This window comes from Lathyrus oleraceus, chromosome 2 (genome assembly GCF_024323335.1).
Source record: "Lathyrus oleraceus cultivar Zhongwan6 chromosome 2, CAAS_Psat_ZW6_1.0, whole genome shotgun sequence".
Classification (NCBI taxonomy): domain Eukaryota; kingdom Viridiplantae; phylum Streptophyta; class Magnoliopsida; order Fabales; family Fabaceae; genus Lathyrus; species Lathyrus oleraceus.
The window spans coordinates 344,559,859-344,576,545 of record NC_066580.1 but is presented as its reverse complement, the minus strand read 5'-3'; the positions used below and the strand labels follow the sequence as shown (position 1 = coordinate 344,576,545).

Below are 16,687 nucleotides of genomic sequence, written 5' to 3'. Positions count from 1 at the left end.
AAATCTGCATCTAAATATACATAAACACAGCATAATATAAAAAAAAATTGTTTTGATACGTTACGACGATGTATCTCCAAAATACTCACAAAAATGCATATCCAATCCAATTCAAGTGAATAATAACTTATGAATGTGATGTATAATATATTTTAAATTGTTGTGAAGATAAATCTCCAAAATATTTTAATGTTCTTTCAGAATTTGGTGCATCTTAACTTTGATTGGTGACTAAGAAACATTAGATGCATTAGAAAATGCTCTTCAAATTTTAGGCGAACCAATCTTCTCAGTAACCAAATTATCCATTAAAATAGCCTCAATATCGTAGAAGCTAAAGGGAATGTATTACAGTAAATAAAACTAGATACAAAATTATGGATGGATGGAATAAAATTTCCTCCTGTTACATAGCAAATATACCAATTTACATTATTGCAAGTAATCATCAAACAACAAATTTCGGTATACAACAAATATCTTTTCCTCTCCTAGCAGCACCGTGCCTCCCCCTTTCCTGTAATCTTTATTAGTTTATGTATAAAATATGATGAAATATCATACATCCTTTGTTCAACTTCTAGGATACAAAATTCGACGTCGTTTACATCCAGCCCCTTTTCCTATGAAACTTGAAAAATACTACTGAAAAGGACAGCAAAACAATAATCATTAATTAGGCTAATTGTTCACATTTAATCGAACAAACCAAGGGACCAAAATGTTTAGCTGTGATTATATTTAATATAGATGTGATAGTATGAGGAAATCAATCACAACAACTGATCTCTAGTCAAATTATTTTATGAATTTGTTTGAACGCAAGTTTGGCACCAAGCACGCGGTAAGCAATATAAAGAATCTCAAATACTTACCCAACCAACTCGGAATGTACACTGTCATGTGAAGGAAAACAGATTGCGGAACCTTGCTGCTCTGCTTGAACGAATGTTTGAAGACTTCTCTTGTTCATGGCATGACCCCTTCAGACGCAAAGCTTTTCTTTTGCTTCTCATCCGGAACATGAAGTCTTCTGTATCTAAAACATACGACACCTAACAAGAAGCAACAGGTGTCGAAAAGAAAATATAAGAATGACAAATCCAACAGAGTAAGACATCTTACTTAAGTCAAGTGGGTATCAGCAACATGTGCAAAATCACAAACATTTGGCTTGTTTATGAAGAATAACATACTTGGATGACATATTGATAGTAGTCTATTTTATGACATATAATACCTTAGAAGAATTGCTAGCTATCTTACACTCCAGACCATTAATAATTTGTAGTCCTTCCATAACCTGGCTTGACAACTCATCATTACCGGCATATCCACGTTTATTCCTGCAAAAATAAATAAATCAAAATTAATTAATTAAAGTATTACCCAAAATTGTAGTATACAATGGAAATAACATTTCTTCTGACTAATCAAATACCTTTTCATGAAAATCCCTGATGTCTTTTGGTCCGGGACAATGGAGAGGAATTTATTATGCAGATAGGCTGAAAAATTTGGGTCCACTGACACAGCAGTCACTTCATGCTTAACATTTCCACAGTCCATAAGTTGAATAGATAGTGTCTTTGGTTTTGGTGACTACAATGATATAAACCGTGTTACAGAACATCCAACACTACTTAACACTTCATTCAGGAGCAGATTTAAATAGACAAGTAAGACTGACTTACAAATTCAATACGATATATGTTCTCATCATGAAGAAGAAAGCGAGCATTTTCGTGATAAACTATATCGAAAAACTTTCCAAGTTTTCTTGATTTCTCATATGCATGTAGTTGAAGAAGCTTATTATCCATCTCATCGCTCGCAACAGCCTGAAGCTGAAATAGAAGTACATGATTTAAGCGTGAGATAGAATGAATGGTACTAAAGTTATAGAAAGAGGAATTTATGGCTTTATGCATTTAACCTGTTTAACAAGTTTATATATCAGTTTGTCTAACGTGAATAAGAGATATGATTGAGTTCCAATAATAGCTCGACAATCATCCTCAAATTTAGTATTGTCAGAAGAACCATCCAGCAAACTGTAAAGCGCATTCATGAACCTGTAGCATAAAGAAAACACTTGGTATTGAATAGATATTTACATTTATCTTCAAATTTTCAATAGAATGCAACATTTCCAAGACATATACCTGTCATATTGATTAGTAGAGCTTGCATCGTTTGAAGCTCTCCATTTCCTTTCAGCTGATGATGAGTTAACCTTTGCTGATTGTATTCTCTCATACAATGTCTGTCAGATTAGTAAGGGAAAATTTATACAACTATACAAGTGAATATGCAATATGTAATAATCGCTGAAATATTGATTTTTTGATTCAACAATAAATTTATTTATATACACCCAAAACATTGGCACCCTACTAATTTCCAGCTTTGCAAACCCTACATAAAAGGCCCTACCCCCTCAAATTTCAAATTCTACAAATATTTTCATCTCCCAACAGAAAACTTGCAAGAGTTAGTACCGCATTCAGCACTTTTATTTACTCAAAGTAGGACTCCAAACATGGCACCCCATTAAGAGCCAATGTCCACAGCAGCTTTCACTCTATCAGCATACACCCAGAGGCAGCCCTTTGGCAGCTTCATTCATCTATCAGTACTCAGTTATAAACCTTAATCCAGTCTAGCTAGCCCTTTCCATAGCAAATTGTTAGGACTTAAGCCCATGAGGAAAGCCCAACCCAAAAGACTAGCCTATTAGGTGGGAGAGCCTCATGGATGAAGTACAACGTTGAACACTTTTATCCACTTAACGTGGGAATCATAATAGAATCATCCCACCTTATGGCCTCAACTCACATATTCTTGGCCACCCACTCCCATCCTTCATGACAACTTCACCTAATGACCATCTATCTAGACTTAAATCTCATCTCAAAACCCATTTGTCTTCAATCCTTCTTACTCTTAGCCACGGCACAATTTCACTCACTTCCCAGAGTCATCTAATTACCTGAAGTAATCATATCTCAATTAAGAAAATTAATTTTCCTAAATCAGTATCAATTCCATCCACAATTGGTTCAGAATCCTCGGTCTCATTAATTTAATCATTAAGATATATTAAATAAAGTGGTTCTACAAAAGAATACACAATAAGGAATCATCCAGTTGGGATGATTAAATTGGTAACATATACACAAACAATTAGTAAAGATTTTGAGATAGAAATAAAAAACATGTGACAAGGGTAATTTAGACATCATATTTTTGAAAAAATTATTTTTCAACATAGGTAAAATATACTGATTGAAGATTAAACTGTGCTGTCTAACAAAATATATATATTTTGTACCTGATGAAGTCTAATCAGCACATAAAAGGAGTCATTTCCATAAAAAACTTGAGAATTCCTGTCTTTCACATGTAACACTGAGGGAACATGCTTTGTCAATGGTTTCACATTTAGAAGAAAGCGTTCAGAAAATGTTAATGACATTCCATCTCCTTCAACATCATGCACATCAGCCACAACTTCAGCTTCACCTTCACTTTCAGCCTTACTATCATTTTCTCCATCCTCATGCTCTTCTCGAGAACACTCCTCGCCGTCAGCAGATTCGCTTCCAGACACATCAACATTTTCAGAAGCATTTTCACTGTCCTCTGAGGACCTCTGAGGACTTTCTTCGCCTTCATCATCAGCATCCACATAATTTTCTCGTCTGGCTTCACCACGAACTTCTTCCTCAGGCCTATTTTGGTATTTCCGATTCACACCATCCTTTTCTTTATGCACTGCATCCAAACCAGCATCTCCATAAACTGCAGAATTATCCTCTTCAAAGTCTCCATTTGGAGATAACTCACCCTCTTCTCTTTCACTTTTGAACTGTCGATTTGATTCCTCTTGATATCTGCAAACATCAGTGCCTCCAGCAATGGCCACATTTGTGGAAGTACCTGCTCTGGCAGAATCACCACCCTAAGCCATTATAAAGAAACAAACATTCAGTACACTGCTTGTAGTGATGCTGGAGTCTAAAAAAAGATCAATACATTACTCGTAGTGAAGCCGGTAGAAAGACAATTACAAATAACTTCACAAGTGAGGTGATCAAATGATAGTCCCAAACAGTTAAAAATGAAATGATGCTATCAATGCTCTGATTTGACAAGTCAACAACTTATGGCAATAGAATGACAATTACCAAGAACTTAGTCGCATAAACACAATTAAAAAGGAAAGGAGGCCATTATTCTCTAATTTGACAGGCTAACAACTTATCACTTAACATTTAAGCCTCGGTAATTAAAACATGAGTATTAGTTTCATTGTAGAAAGAAGATCATACATTAACCATATACACGTAACAAGCTGCATCAACCATGCTATAACACTTGACTAAATTCAAGGAGAGAAAACATCACATAGAAGTGAAAATCTGATATGTAACACGATATCTCCAGAATTTATCAATTGACAGTTGATGGCACAAGCATAAGTGTCAACTGTAGAATGCTAACAAGAAAGAAAGCATAACCTTGACCATAAAAGGCCACTACATTCACTTTAATATCCACATCCAAATCCAAATGATATATGTTTCTTTATTCTATCAAATGCCGTCATTTTATTTAGAACTAGAAGAAGGCATAAGAAATGGTATCAGTAAACCCAAATTGGAGTAGTTAAGGTGTTTCTCTTGCAGCAAAAGTATTTAACCATTTTTTTCATGAAGGAAACATCAACTGATAAAACTGCACCAAGAGTTATGCCATACCTGTGATGAAGGTAATTCATGTTCAGCCGTGACAGACACATTATCATTTCTAGATGGAGTTGCAGCAAGTCCTTGAAGAAAAAAGAAGTATATCAGGTCCATTCACTAATCAGAAGAAAGTAACATATGAAGACAAAAGGAGAAAATAATTACAAGGTACTACCTCCGTCCCTTATTAAAGACCACGTGGAATTTATGTGGATATTAAGAAAAGTGGTTGTAGCAATGAACTTGTTAAAGAAGTGTGTTACTTAAGATAATTGTCCCTATAAATAAATATAATAGAAGAGAGAAAATAAATGTGTTTCTCGATTGAACATTTAACAGGGAAAATTTTGTAAAGACGTCATTAATGCATGTAAAAAAGTTTGAAGAAAATCTTATACTAAGGGACCGCAAATACAGAAAGTGGGTCTTACATTAAGGGACAGAGGTAGTATTATTTTAGATAAATGATAGGGTAAGAATCAAGAAGTGTCATTATTCTCGAAGTTAGTTCATTACCTGATGCATTATCTATCTTTATTCTTTTATTACTTAGCTCCATTCCAGATGCTGATGAGACATTATCATTCAGTAACTGCTCACCAGAGAGATCTTGCTTATTGACTCCTGATAGCTCATTATGCACGGATGCAATTATATCCGGTTTACCGTTTTGCAGATTATTGCAAAAAGCTTCACTTTCACGCACAGTACGGTCTGAATCAAGACATTTATCTTCTCTAACCCCAGTATCACCATTTGACTGCCATGCTTTTCTAGAAGTTGACTGATCTAACGGCACACAGTCAACACCATTTCTAGAAGTATTTATATGCTTTGGGCTCATTATGGTGGCACCAACACCAGGACTACCATCACTTTCAGCAACATTACTTCCAGAATTATTCTTAGCCACGGCATCTTCAGTATCCTCAGCCCCCTGGGGCCGACAAGGTACACAAAGCATGGGTTCTAAAAATGTTGTCCAAACCTTCATAACTTTATCCAACTGTTCAGTTGTGCAAACTTCTCCACATGAATACTTTATAAGCTGATACAAGTCTTCATGGATGTCTGGATCAAGATACTCAAACTCCAGGTTTGGAAGAATAGGTCGTCTATTTCCAGCAGCAATTGCAAGAAGAACATCGTCGTCTTTGTGTTTCTTCTCACTGATTTCTTTGATTTCGGACAGTAAGGCTGTAAAAAGTTTCAAAAAAGGAAAGTCATGAAAATGGAATGAACAAATGTGCCATGATCACCACATATATTGAATTAAAAGTTGCAATGCATTCCAAGAATGGCATACCACTCACGTGGTTGAGCATAGACTCAATGGAAACCATGTTTTGTTGAGACTAAAATAAACAAGTGAGCAAAATCAAGCTAAAAGACAGTTAGTGAAGAAAAGAAAAGATTTATATGCTCATATTTTATTCAAGTGGACCAAGTAATGGTATGCTAAAACACGAATTTAAAAGAAAAGAGAAGACACCAATCACAATGTTATCTCACATGGTTAAATTTTTTAAAGCTTTAACAAAAACTCCAATTCATTCACACATTAAAAGCCTGAGGAAACCCATGTTAATAAATGAAGTGAAAAGTTATCTATTACCTTTGGTGCTCAAGCTTTTGGTGTCCTGTTGCTTAAAGTAGAAGCTACGATGATCAAGAGATTTGTGATAATTCTTGGCATATATTTCAGCCCAAACTTTACTGAAATCGGCTCGACATCTTGCCCACTCTTCCTGTTTCTGCTTCAAGCGTGTTAATATCACTGGCAAAGCTAGAGATGCATTCTTCTTTAGCACTTCCAACACATCAAGACCATGGTCACCATATATTCGTTCAATACACCTAAAGTTTAGAGCTAAAAGAACATTGAGAAAAAGTCATGTCAGAATATTGAAAACTTCAAGAAATTACCTTATATTGCATATCAATTGTATACCTGTTAAGTGTTCCTCAATACGAATTGGGCTGTCTCCTTTAAGTAGATTTTTGTTGATCTTTTCTAACAATTCTTGTACTCGTTTAGTTGTCACATTTACAGATTCTAACAACATATCAAGCTCGAACCTGCCAGCACAGATTACCATAACATCAGCAAAGGTTTGTGGAAATGATAACTATTAATCATCCTAGCAATGTCAAATAAACAAAAAAAAAAAAACAGATTGATGTTGCAATTATCAAGCTTTAGGGATCCTAGATACAACAAGTGCCAGGTATGATTTTGTACCCCGGATAGGAAAAACCCTAATCCATGGCCGTTCAAACAAAAACCCTCACCAATTGAGCCTCTCGGACGCAGCCTCTACTTCTTTACAACATCCCTCTCTTAATTGCATTTCCTCCATCTCTTCTCTCTTTCAATTTGCGACCTCCCTCTCTTCTCCTTCAAGAAGAGTAATTTTGGCCCCCCTTCTCCATATGGATTACCCCCTTTCCCTAATTTTTTTCTCATGTGTAACCTAGTGTGCCTCTCTTTTGTGCACGTGTAGTCGGAACCCTAATCCATGGCCATTCAAACAAAAAACCCTCACCAATTGAGCCTCTCAGACGCGACCTCTACTTCTTTACAACATCCCTCTCAGAATTGCACTTCCTCCATCTCTTCTCTCTTTCAATTTGCGACCTCCCTCTCTTCTCCTTCAAGAAGAGTAATTTTGGCCCCCCTTCTTCTTATGGATTCCCCCCTTTCCCTAATTTTTTTCCTTATGCGTAACCTAGTGTGTCTCTCTTTTGTGCCCGTGAAGTCGGCTACTTGTGGGAGCCAATACATTTTATACATACGTACAAGCATACACAAATACATTTATATTGTATTTTAATATGACTTTTATTAACTTTTTATACATAAATTAATACTTTAATATTATATTTTATTAAGAATTTTCAATAAAATTATACTCTGTTTAAAAGGTAAAGTTCAACTTTCCTAATAATAAATTTCAATGCAAGTATTAAAAATTTATGTAAAAGTTCTGAGAATGGAAAAAAAAATAGTATGCTAATTTACTTGGCCTAAAAAACTATGTTGAACGGATACAAGGAATGAGATTATACATCAACATAAATTTACTATATAAAATAAAAAATTCATATACACGTGACCAATTGTTTAAACTTTAAAGACTTGGATTTTAGAGGAAAATGAACTTAAATAACCTGCATATAGACAGACTACAACTTGTACTGAATTGCTTGTATTGGTTAAACTTAATTGTTCAACTTCATAATAATCGTAGAAAATAAATCAATTGATTATGGAGATTGTCTAATTACTGCACACAATTTCCCCTAGTTTACTACATTAAAAAGCATTATAGAATCAGGAAATATATAAGGGGAAATTAAGAAAGAGAATACTTACATTGTAGAAAATACAGAAGAATAATTGAATAGAAAATATGGAAAGAATCCACAAGTAACAGAGAAAGTATGAACATTATCAACAAAAGGAAGGGAAAACCCTACTTTTTGCTACTCAAAACTACATTATGTGTGTGCCTAGTACATACCACAAATACCCAAAGTGTATCAGGTGTGGGTACCCAAAACTACATTATGTGTGCCTAGTACATACCACAAATACCCAAAGTGTATCAGGTGTGGGTGGGTATATACGTAGTAAACTTCAATTTTGGAGTACTTAGGCTTCATAGACCAAAAATCATATTTTGTTATATACAATAACAGTAACAATCAAGCCTTATATAACTAATAAATTCACTTTTATTGTGATACTTGCATTCACTTACGATTATGAATTTTCATTTTATCTTTTTTTATTGGTAACTAGTTTAGTTTAATGTTCTGATTTAGAGGTTATGTAACTTATATATGTCATTTGTATGCAGAGTATTTTTTTCATTTTAGGTAGGATATTACCATCCATCTTATGATCCTCAGATTTACTATCTTTAACATCCCCCTCCCAATCCTAGGTAGAACTCAATTTTGACAGTATTGGACAAACGAATTAAACAGGCATTGTGAAGGATGAAATGACATTATTGGCAAACTCTAACCTGTCATCTTCACATCTAAACAAACTCTCTTCATATTGATTTTTGCGCATATGTTTAAAGGAATAATCCTCACTTCCTGAAGTGACAGACACCCAGTGATCATTCAACACTTCCGCGCCAATTTCTGTTCTATGGCTAGCAATAGGTATTGGATACTGCATAAGTACATATAATACTCATAAAAACACAATAATATTCATAAAAACACAATAAACAAGGGAAAGTCTCCATTAGAATAAGATTAAATACAAACTGAAAAGTATAGCAAGTATACATTTTTTGGTAGGAGACGGTAACTGGGAGTGCATCGTTCACAGTTGGAAAGGTCCAGCTCATTTATTGGTTTAGAGAGATACTTATCCTTGCTGGGATACAGAGACATCTTAGAACCTGAAACATCCTTGTTGGAAATCATAGAAGATTTGTCCCTTTCTCGGAATTCACGGTCCCTTTCTTTCATACTATCATCCCTGTAACGATCTTTATCATGATCCCTATCTCTCTGTCCAGCCTTCATTGGTTTCAGTCCATGTCCTTCAATCCACAGGGACTCTAATGAGCATAAGTCAGAAGGTCATTACAACAAATATATAATGATGAAAATGATCATATGATTCCAAATCACATTGCACAAAGATTATAAGGGTAGCCTCATAATAGTATAGAGTAAAATATTTACATACTCTTATTCATGACACCAGCAAGGAATCCACCATCTGCATTACAGGACCTGATTAAAAACAACTTAAAAACTTTAACTTCATAAAAAGAAATACATTAGATTGAATGTTACCATTCTTCTCAGCTTGTAGCAAAAATTCATTAAACCCTTCCATAAGATCTGGATACTTTCCCAGTAAATCACCCACCTGGAAGAATAAGCTACCAAGAGTTAGCTATCATATTGCAAATCTAGTAAAGAGTGTTCTTCAAGAGAAATATAAGTTGCACTAAGAAATACAATGAAAGAAGGTAGAGCTGATCATAGATTGATAGGAGAAAACTTCATTTATCTCTAAGCAAAAGTTTTCTCCAAGCCCAAGCCCAAATAAGTTACTGCACAGATTCATATATTATTTTCTAAGCCAAATCCTATTTGTGCAATTTTTTAGAATGGACTTCCATAAATAAATTGTTCAATTGTTCTACTACTTCTAGTTTTTCATTACATAACTCAGTTAAATCAAGTAGATCAAACTATTGAAATGACACAATCTGCAGCATTGACAATAGACCTTCTTGAATGCAAAAAAACTGTTCTATTTCCAGACATCGATGTTGACATAGGCTAGTGAGAGAATCTATCTCTCAGTCTTAAAGCAAGGCACTTATCCTTTCCAGCTCCTGCTGGAGCAATTTGATTTTGTACTCAATGCCAGAAAGCAAACTTGCATAATGTACCTGCCATCTCTCCTACAGGTTAAGGCTATTGGGGAAGAATGCAAAATGGAAGGAATATCTTAAGAGTATCGAAATATGGCTTCATATAGAATTCACATCACTCTGATTATTTTGGGGGCTTCCTACAGTGAACAATACACTTTAGGAAGATGTATCAAACACGGTCTGGTTGGCATCAATGTTCACTAGGGAAAATCAACATAGCCAGACTAATTACAGTCACCCATAATTGAAGAATCTGTGACATGAAAATCAGTAAAGTAATTAACAAAAATTAGTATGTATTAACAGTACCAGTGACTGCAATTCTTGTCGAGTAATAATTTCCCGGCTGTAAATATGTAAACACTTCAAAAATTCCTGGTAGCTGTCAGGATTTAGTAATCTCTCTTTGACTTTATCACAGAAAGCTAACTCTTGACTATACACACCTGAGATGAAAAAATTCAAGATACATAACAAACTACAACAGGAAAGGTAGGAAATAAAAGCACTAACAGCAAAAGATATTTATATAACTTTAGATCATAAGTAACAAGTTTAAACAATTTCCTGATTATGTATAATCCTATCAGCAAAAGAAAATCTATTCATTATCTATCAATAATTTAGCATTATGATGAGTTGCAGATAAATGATAGCAATTTTTTTGCATAAGTTAATGAACTTTCAATACAGTTCCATATGTGTGTATCTACTTATTTCCCATGTGAACATGAAAGAATGTTTCTACAAGAAAAAACAGTGTACATCATAGAATTAGTTAGGAAAGGTAAAAATATATGAGATAAGTTGATAGATTCAAGATCAACCATAGACATAACATAATCACTTTTAAGAGAATATTTATCATCACTAGTGAATGACATAGTCGCATACCAAAATTTTGATCTGCATCAAGCAATGGTTCAGCTCCTGAGTCTTCAGCCATATGATCAATTTTCTGTTTTTGGGATAACCGCTCCCTGTCTCGACCCCTTCCCTGTTCATCTCTATCATTTCGTTCCCGTTTTCTCTTGTCTCTATCTTCTCTACGGTCCTTTTCCTTCTCCACACGTCTCTTATGCTCCTTTTCTGCCCTCAACAAATTTCCGTCAAGATCTGGGTCAGGACGGTCAACACTGGTGTCACGGTCACCATGTGAAACAACGATCCTTTCTCTCTGGCATGGAGATAAGAAGAATGTTAGCTTGATGACCAACTATGAAACTCAAATGGACAAAGCCACTAAGGTAGTCAAAGAGGAAAAGTGGGCACTTCAGGCTTAGAGGGTTTTAACACATTGAAGGGGAAATTGTCAAAGACCAACAGCTACACAAGCATAACATCATTCAGAGTAGAAATTAATGATTTATACTTTCCATTTTCAAAACCCTAATCTGCCAGATGATAAGAGTCTCGAGCACTAAACAACAATTAATTTACTTTTTAACATTATAATTAATTTACCAAATTTAACATCCTAGTATGCACGCTAAACAACTGGCATTAGATTTGTTATAGCTATCAATAATGTTGAAGGAATGCCTCTCATGAACCATAAATGCCCTAGAGGCAAGCGCCTCACTGAATGAGCAAAGCCTCAAACAGCAAGAGGTGCTGGTCCCCTCTGGCGTTCAGTGTTTGTTAAATAGCAGCTATGGCATATTGGAATCAGAACAAATCGCTTCTGTTCCGTCACACTATTTAGTATGAAATGCTGTCAAATAGTGACCGGAGTACCACTATAGACCTATTACATAGTGGAATTTGAACAAAGTGCTATTTTCCGCAATCTGCAATTGACAACAGTGTTGGCATCTGAGCTCAGCTCCTTAGGTATGCCTTTGACTATAGAAAAGGACATAAGAATTGGAGAATAACCTTTTCAACATGCACTTGCCGCACTGTTGGCATTGCAGAGCTCCTATCTCGAAACACAGAATTTCGAGCAACAGTATGAGCAGAGGCAGCTGCGGAAACGTCGGGAAGAAAATGAATAAACCCATCAAGAAGATCCGGGTGGTCTTGGAAGAGTGCAGCAACCTGAGGAAGTGCAATTATGATTAAAATGAGTATCAAAGAAATATGCGTAGTACTGGAGTAAATAGAGAAAAGAAAAGAAAAAGACAACATTACAAATTTGTCTGACTATGACATGATACACAGGTACAGACAGCACATACCTCCTGGTAGACCGCGTCGATAGACTTATTTTCCTTTCTGTACATATTCAATATGTCTAGAAATGACTTGTAAACATGATCATCGCCATGAAACCGAGTCTGCATGAAAAGGACGGATTAGGCCCAAAATTAAAACTTTTCATTCCACATTGCAAATAAATCTACATGAAGAGAACCCATCAAATTCAACAACGCTCTTACCTTTATCTTGTTCACAAAACTCATAGCTTCTTCAAATTCAACAGGCTTTTTTGAGTGAGGTTGATCATCCTCGATCGGAAGGGTGATTTCATACCCCTTTGGCAAAAAGGTGTTAAATCCCAATATTAAATCTCTATGACCTCTAAAAAGATCCTTCACTCTTGCAATGACACCAGCAGTATCAATTCTACAGATGCACCAAAGGGAGAAACAAATCATTTACAACTAACCAATTCAAAATACCCTATCATAATATACATATAAAAAATTAGAACACCAAGTTGGTGGTTTTGATGGAGGAAGAATGTGGTACAACGGATCAAACCTTTGTGCTTTAAAATCTTTCATAACCTCCAAAAAGTCTTCATATTTATCCCTCTTATCTTGAAAAATATCTTTCACCGCCTTGAGATACGATAAGGCATCATTAGTAGTCAGTTTTTGACCACCTCCATTAATCATCAGGGGTTGCCCAGACCTTCAGTTAAAAAATAACATCAGAAAATATTTAGACCAATAGAGAAAATCAATAAATAACAATGTAGTATTACATTGCCAACACACATATAATCAAAAACCCTAACTCAATACACCAGTAATAGTTGATAATCAACCCATGAATAGAACAATTCAAACAAAATCACTAATAACAAACATCTTATCTCATCTCTCAGAGTAAAACATTCCATAAAAAAAAAAAGACTAGATAAACAGTTCACTAAAACCTAAACCTAAAGAAGATGTTAGGAAAACCAAACAACTATCTAAAACTCACACGATTTCACATAAGTAAATGAAAATCGCAAAATTTCATCAAACCAAAAATAATAAACAAAAAATTACCACCGATTGAACATTCAAATTTTTTATCAAACACACAAATTAAGGGGGGGAAACGAAATTCGAACAGTCTAATAAACAGAAAGGAAAAAAAAAAGCACAGAAACATACGCTTCTCCTCTAGAAGATAACATAGGTCGCTTAAGCTGAGAAGAAGAAGTCATGAAACCCTCCTCTCGTGACCGCTTCATATCTATCAACAAACTACAAAATCACAAAACACAAAAACAACACTCTTCAACAACGAATTACGCTTTTCAAACTCGATAACTCAAAATTTTGAAAAATTCTCCACAACCTCAACGTGCTTATTCAACCAACAGTAGCAAGAATACTTCAGATCTAACAGTAACAAATCACCGCGAAGCAGGAATCAGCATGAAGAGATCAACTCAAAGAAGCCAAATCCTGAAAAAAAAATATATTAGAGAATCGGAACTGAAAATTGAAAATTGAAAATCGAAAATCGAAAATTCGCATTACTTCAATGTAAAGCAACATGAAATGAACTCGAAAAGAAAGAAACTGAAATTTACACAGAGTGATCGGGAAGTCTTGAAAATAAAAGTAATTTCAATTAATTGAGAAAATGTGTTGAATGGAATAAGTGATTTTAAGAATAAGTGATTTTAATTTTAATCAAAACCTTTGTGATGATTCTTCAGAAAGTTGAATTGATGAAGAAAACACAAAGGTTTTAAATTTCAGTGAGTTATTTTCTGGGCGTAAAAAACAGAACAGAGAAAAGAGAGACGACGAAGAAAAAATAGTGAAAAGAAAGAGTTCACAATGTGATTTATATATGGCGTGGCGCTAGTTACATTTGACCCGTTTTCACAGGTAATGGATACGCTTTTTACCGCTTATAAACGGTTAACTGATTTTTTTACCTTTTGTGTAAGTGAAAATTAGGGCTAATCTAGATCTAGATTTTACGGTGTGTGGCCGCGTTAAATTTTATTTTGAATGAGGGGAAATGAAAGATTAGATTTTTTTTAATAGTGGTTACTAGGGTTATGTTTTTAATTAATTTATGATAATTTGTTTATGATATAAGTAGTTATAATGCATTGCAACATTCATTCTAAGTAACGGATGATGATGAAATTAGGTCTAACAGATAGTGAGAGAAAAACTCTTGATATTGTTGTTTTAGGGAGATTTTGTTTTTTAATTATCTTTGAGGAATGTATAATAATAACTTCCTTTTTCATAGGTTAGATATAGATAATTTTTGTTTTACTTATTTTTGGAAAAAAAAGATTTTACTATAAATATAGATTTTTTAATTAAACAGTCAATTTAGTCTTTAAACTATTACTATTTTATTAATTTAATTCTAAGACTATTAAAATCGATTAAAAAAAATCTTCCCCAAATATTAAATAGTTTTTTATGATTAAATATGTTTTAGATCTCTATAAATATCTCATTATTCAATTTTAGTCTCTCTAAAAAAATTACTTTAAACAATGATTCTTATAAAAAAAATCATCCACAATTTTGATCATTGTTATCAACTTCCTCTAACGGAAGCTGGCGTGGCAAGTCATGTGAAAGACTGCTTGACAAAAATCTAAAAAATATCATAGTTGTGGGGGTTACACACCTCTTTTAAACAAACTAAAAAAATGCATCATCCCTCAACAATAGCTTCATTGTTATTTTTCATTTACCAACATTGAATCATATCTTTTATCACACTTAAAATCTTCGTCACAAAACAAAAACAAAATATCAATAACTCCTCTCACTAAAAATAAATACTTATAAAAAAATCAACATTATTCTTCACTATCAAATCAATAAAACTCTATCTATATGCTTTAATATGAGATACAATTATATTGGTCATTGATTTGAAACTTGAACAAGAAAAAAAAACAGACCTCATTTTGGCCATTTATTAGTTTCACAATGTAATGAAATCTGAAAGAAAAAAGTGAGAGATAGCAGGGTTTCAATTTTTAAAAGAGAATAATATGGGTCTCAATTGTTAGTGCATATTCCAAATGCACTGTCGTTTTTGATGCACACAAGATATTTGATGTTACGCCTAAACGAAGTTTGAAATTCTTAACAGCACAGTCATACAACTTTTGAACAACTGTGTCAAAAACTTTTGAACAATTCATTTTCAGTTCAAAAACGTTTGAACAATTCGTAAACTTTATTGTTTCTTCATTTTCGGTTTGATGTGGTAATACCTTCTACTATAATACAGATCAGTTCCTCTGCTTTGAGTTAGTCATAAGAAATGAGAGGTTTATTAGTTTATTTCAGTCGAAAACTTCAACAATTATTTATGACTGAATCAAGTTACTATAATGCTCACACGCATTACTTTAAAAAGTGAACCATTATATGGATAAGTAAATCATACTTTATTGCTTCATAATTTTAAGTTGCATAATCCATTGTAGATTAATAGTGGGTACAAAAACGATGTCAAAAGTGTAAAACATTCTAAGACTTAATAATGGGCAGTGGCGGAACTGAGAGGGGACGTGGGAAGTGTTGGTGTAAGCCCTGGAGGCCAATACTTATGGTACTTGTATCGAATTATTTATTAATAATTAAAAGGCTTTTTCTTTATTATGTTTGTTTAATAAAGTCCCTAGAATCGCTAGTCCGTTTAATGTATCAAGTATGACTTAATCATGAGATCACATTAAACATAAGGACATTATTCTTAAAGTATTCGTAGTCGAGCTTTATTGTGAAGTGGGATAACATTAAAGTATTAAGACTATTATGTTTGTAGACTGATGATCACATCTCATGGATCATGGATAAAGAGTTATCAAGTCTTAAACATAGGTATGAATATTAAGAGTAATATTTATACTGGATTGACCCGCTATGAGAATATTATATAGAATGTTATGCAAAGTGTCATAAGTTATTCTCATGGTGATAATGGTGTATACCACTCTTCGACCTGAAACCACTATGGGCCCTAGATGTAGAGTCGAGTGCTTTATTGCTGATCCAACGTTGTCCGTAATTGGATAACCATAAAGACAGTTGATGGGCACTCCACAAAGCACGTTGAGGGACATGAGTGACCTAGATGGAATTTGCCCATCCTGCGTAACAGGATAAATGTCTATGGGCCCAATATTGAACTGGACAAGGATGACACGGTCTATGCCTTATGTTCAATATAGACATAAGGGTAAAAGGGTAATTATACACATAATTATTATTGTAACACCCTTCTAAAATACCCCAAATATTTAATCAAAATAACAAATATGTATCTATCAGAGTAAATATGCAATTAAGGGTGTCA

The 16,687-nt window shown here is 34.1% G+C and overlaps 1 protein-coding gene across 7 annotated transcripts; it reads right to left on the bottom strand.

Annotated features, from left to right (window-relative positions):
- Positions 1 to 286: 286 nt before the first annotated feature.
- LOC127119443 (paired amphipathic helix protein Sin3-like 4) lies at positions 287 to 14,187 on the bottom strand. Of its 7 annotated transcripts, none has more exons than XM_051049668.1 (25): positions 14,039 to 14,187; positions 13,691 to 13,800; positions 13,504 to 13,596; positions 12,878 to 13,030; positions 12,553 to 12,739; positions 12,352 to 12,450; positions 12,050 to 12,211; positions 11,066 to 11,348; positions 10,481 to 10,617; positions 9,579 to 9,654; positions 9,469 to 9,501; positions 9,060 to 9,337; positions 8,786 to 8,940; positions 6,703 to 6,830; positions 6,367 to 6,621; positions 5,268 to 5,948; positions 4,764 to 4,834; positions 3,335 to 3,964; positions 2,166 to 2,266; positions 1,937 to 2,075; positions 1,695 to 1,847; positions 1,442 to 1,602; positions 1,241 to 1,346; positions 876 to 1,055; positions 287 to 645 (listed from the first exon to the last, which is right to left on the bottom strand). In XM_051049668.1, exons 3-24 carry the CDS (start codon positions 13,581 to 13,583, stop codon positions 900 to 902), a joined length of 4,224 nt encoding a protein of 1,407 aa, XP_050905625.1. In that variant the 5' UTR covers positions 13,584 to 13,596; positions 13,691 to 13,800; positions 14,039 to 14,187; the 3' UTR covers positions 287 to 645; positions 876 to 899. The 7 variants fall into 7 exon arrangements, with proteins under 7 accessions (XP_050905625.1, XP_050905629.1, XP_050905630.1 ...); XM_051049672.1 differs by having other exon boundaries at positions 287 to 642; XM_051049673.1 differs by having other exon boundaries at positions 9,060 to 9,319.
- Between the last annotated feature and the right edge of the window lie 2,500 nt (positions 14,188 to 16,687).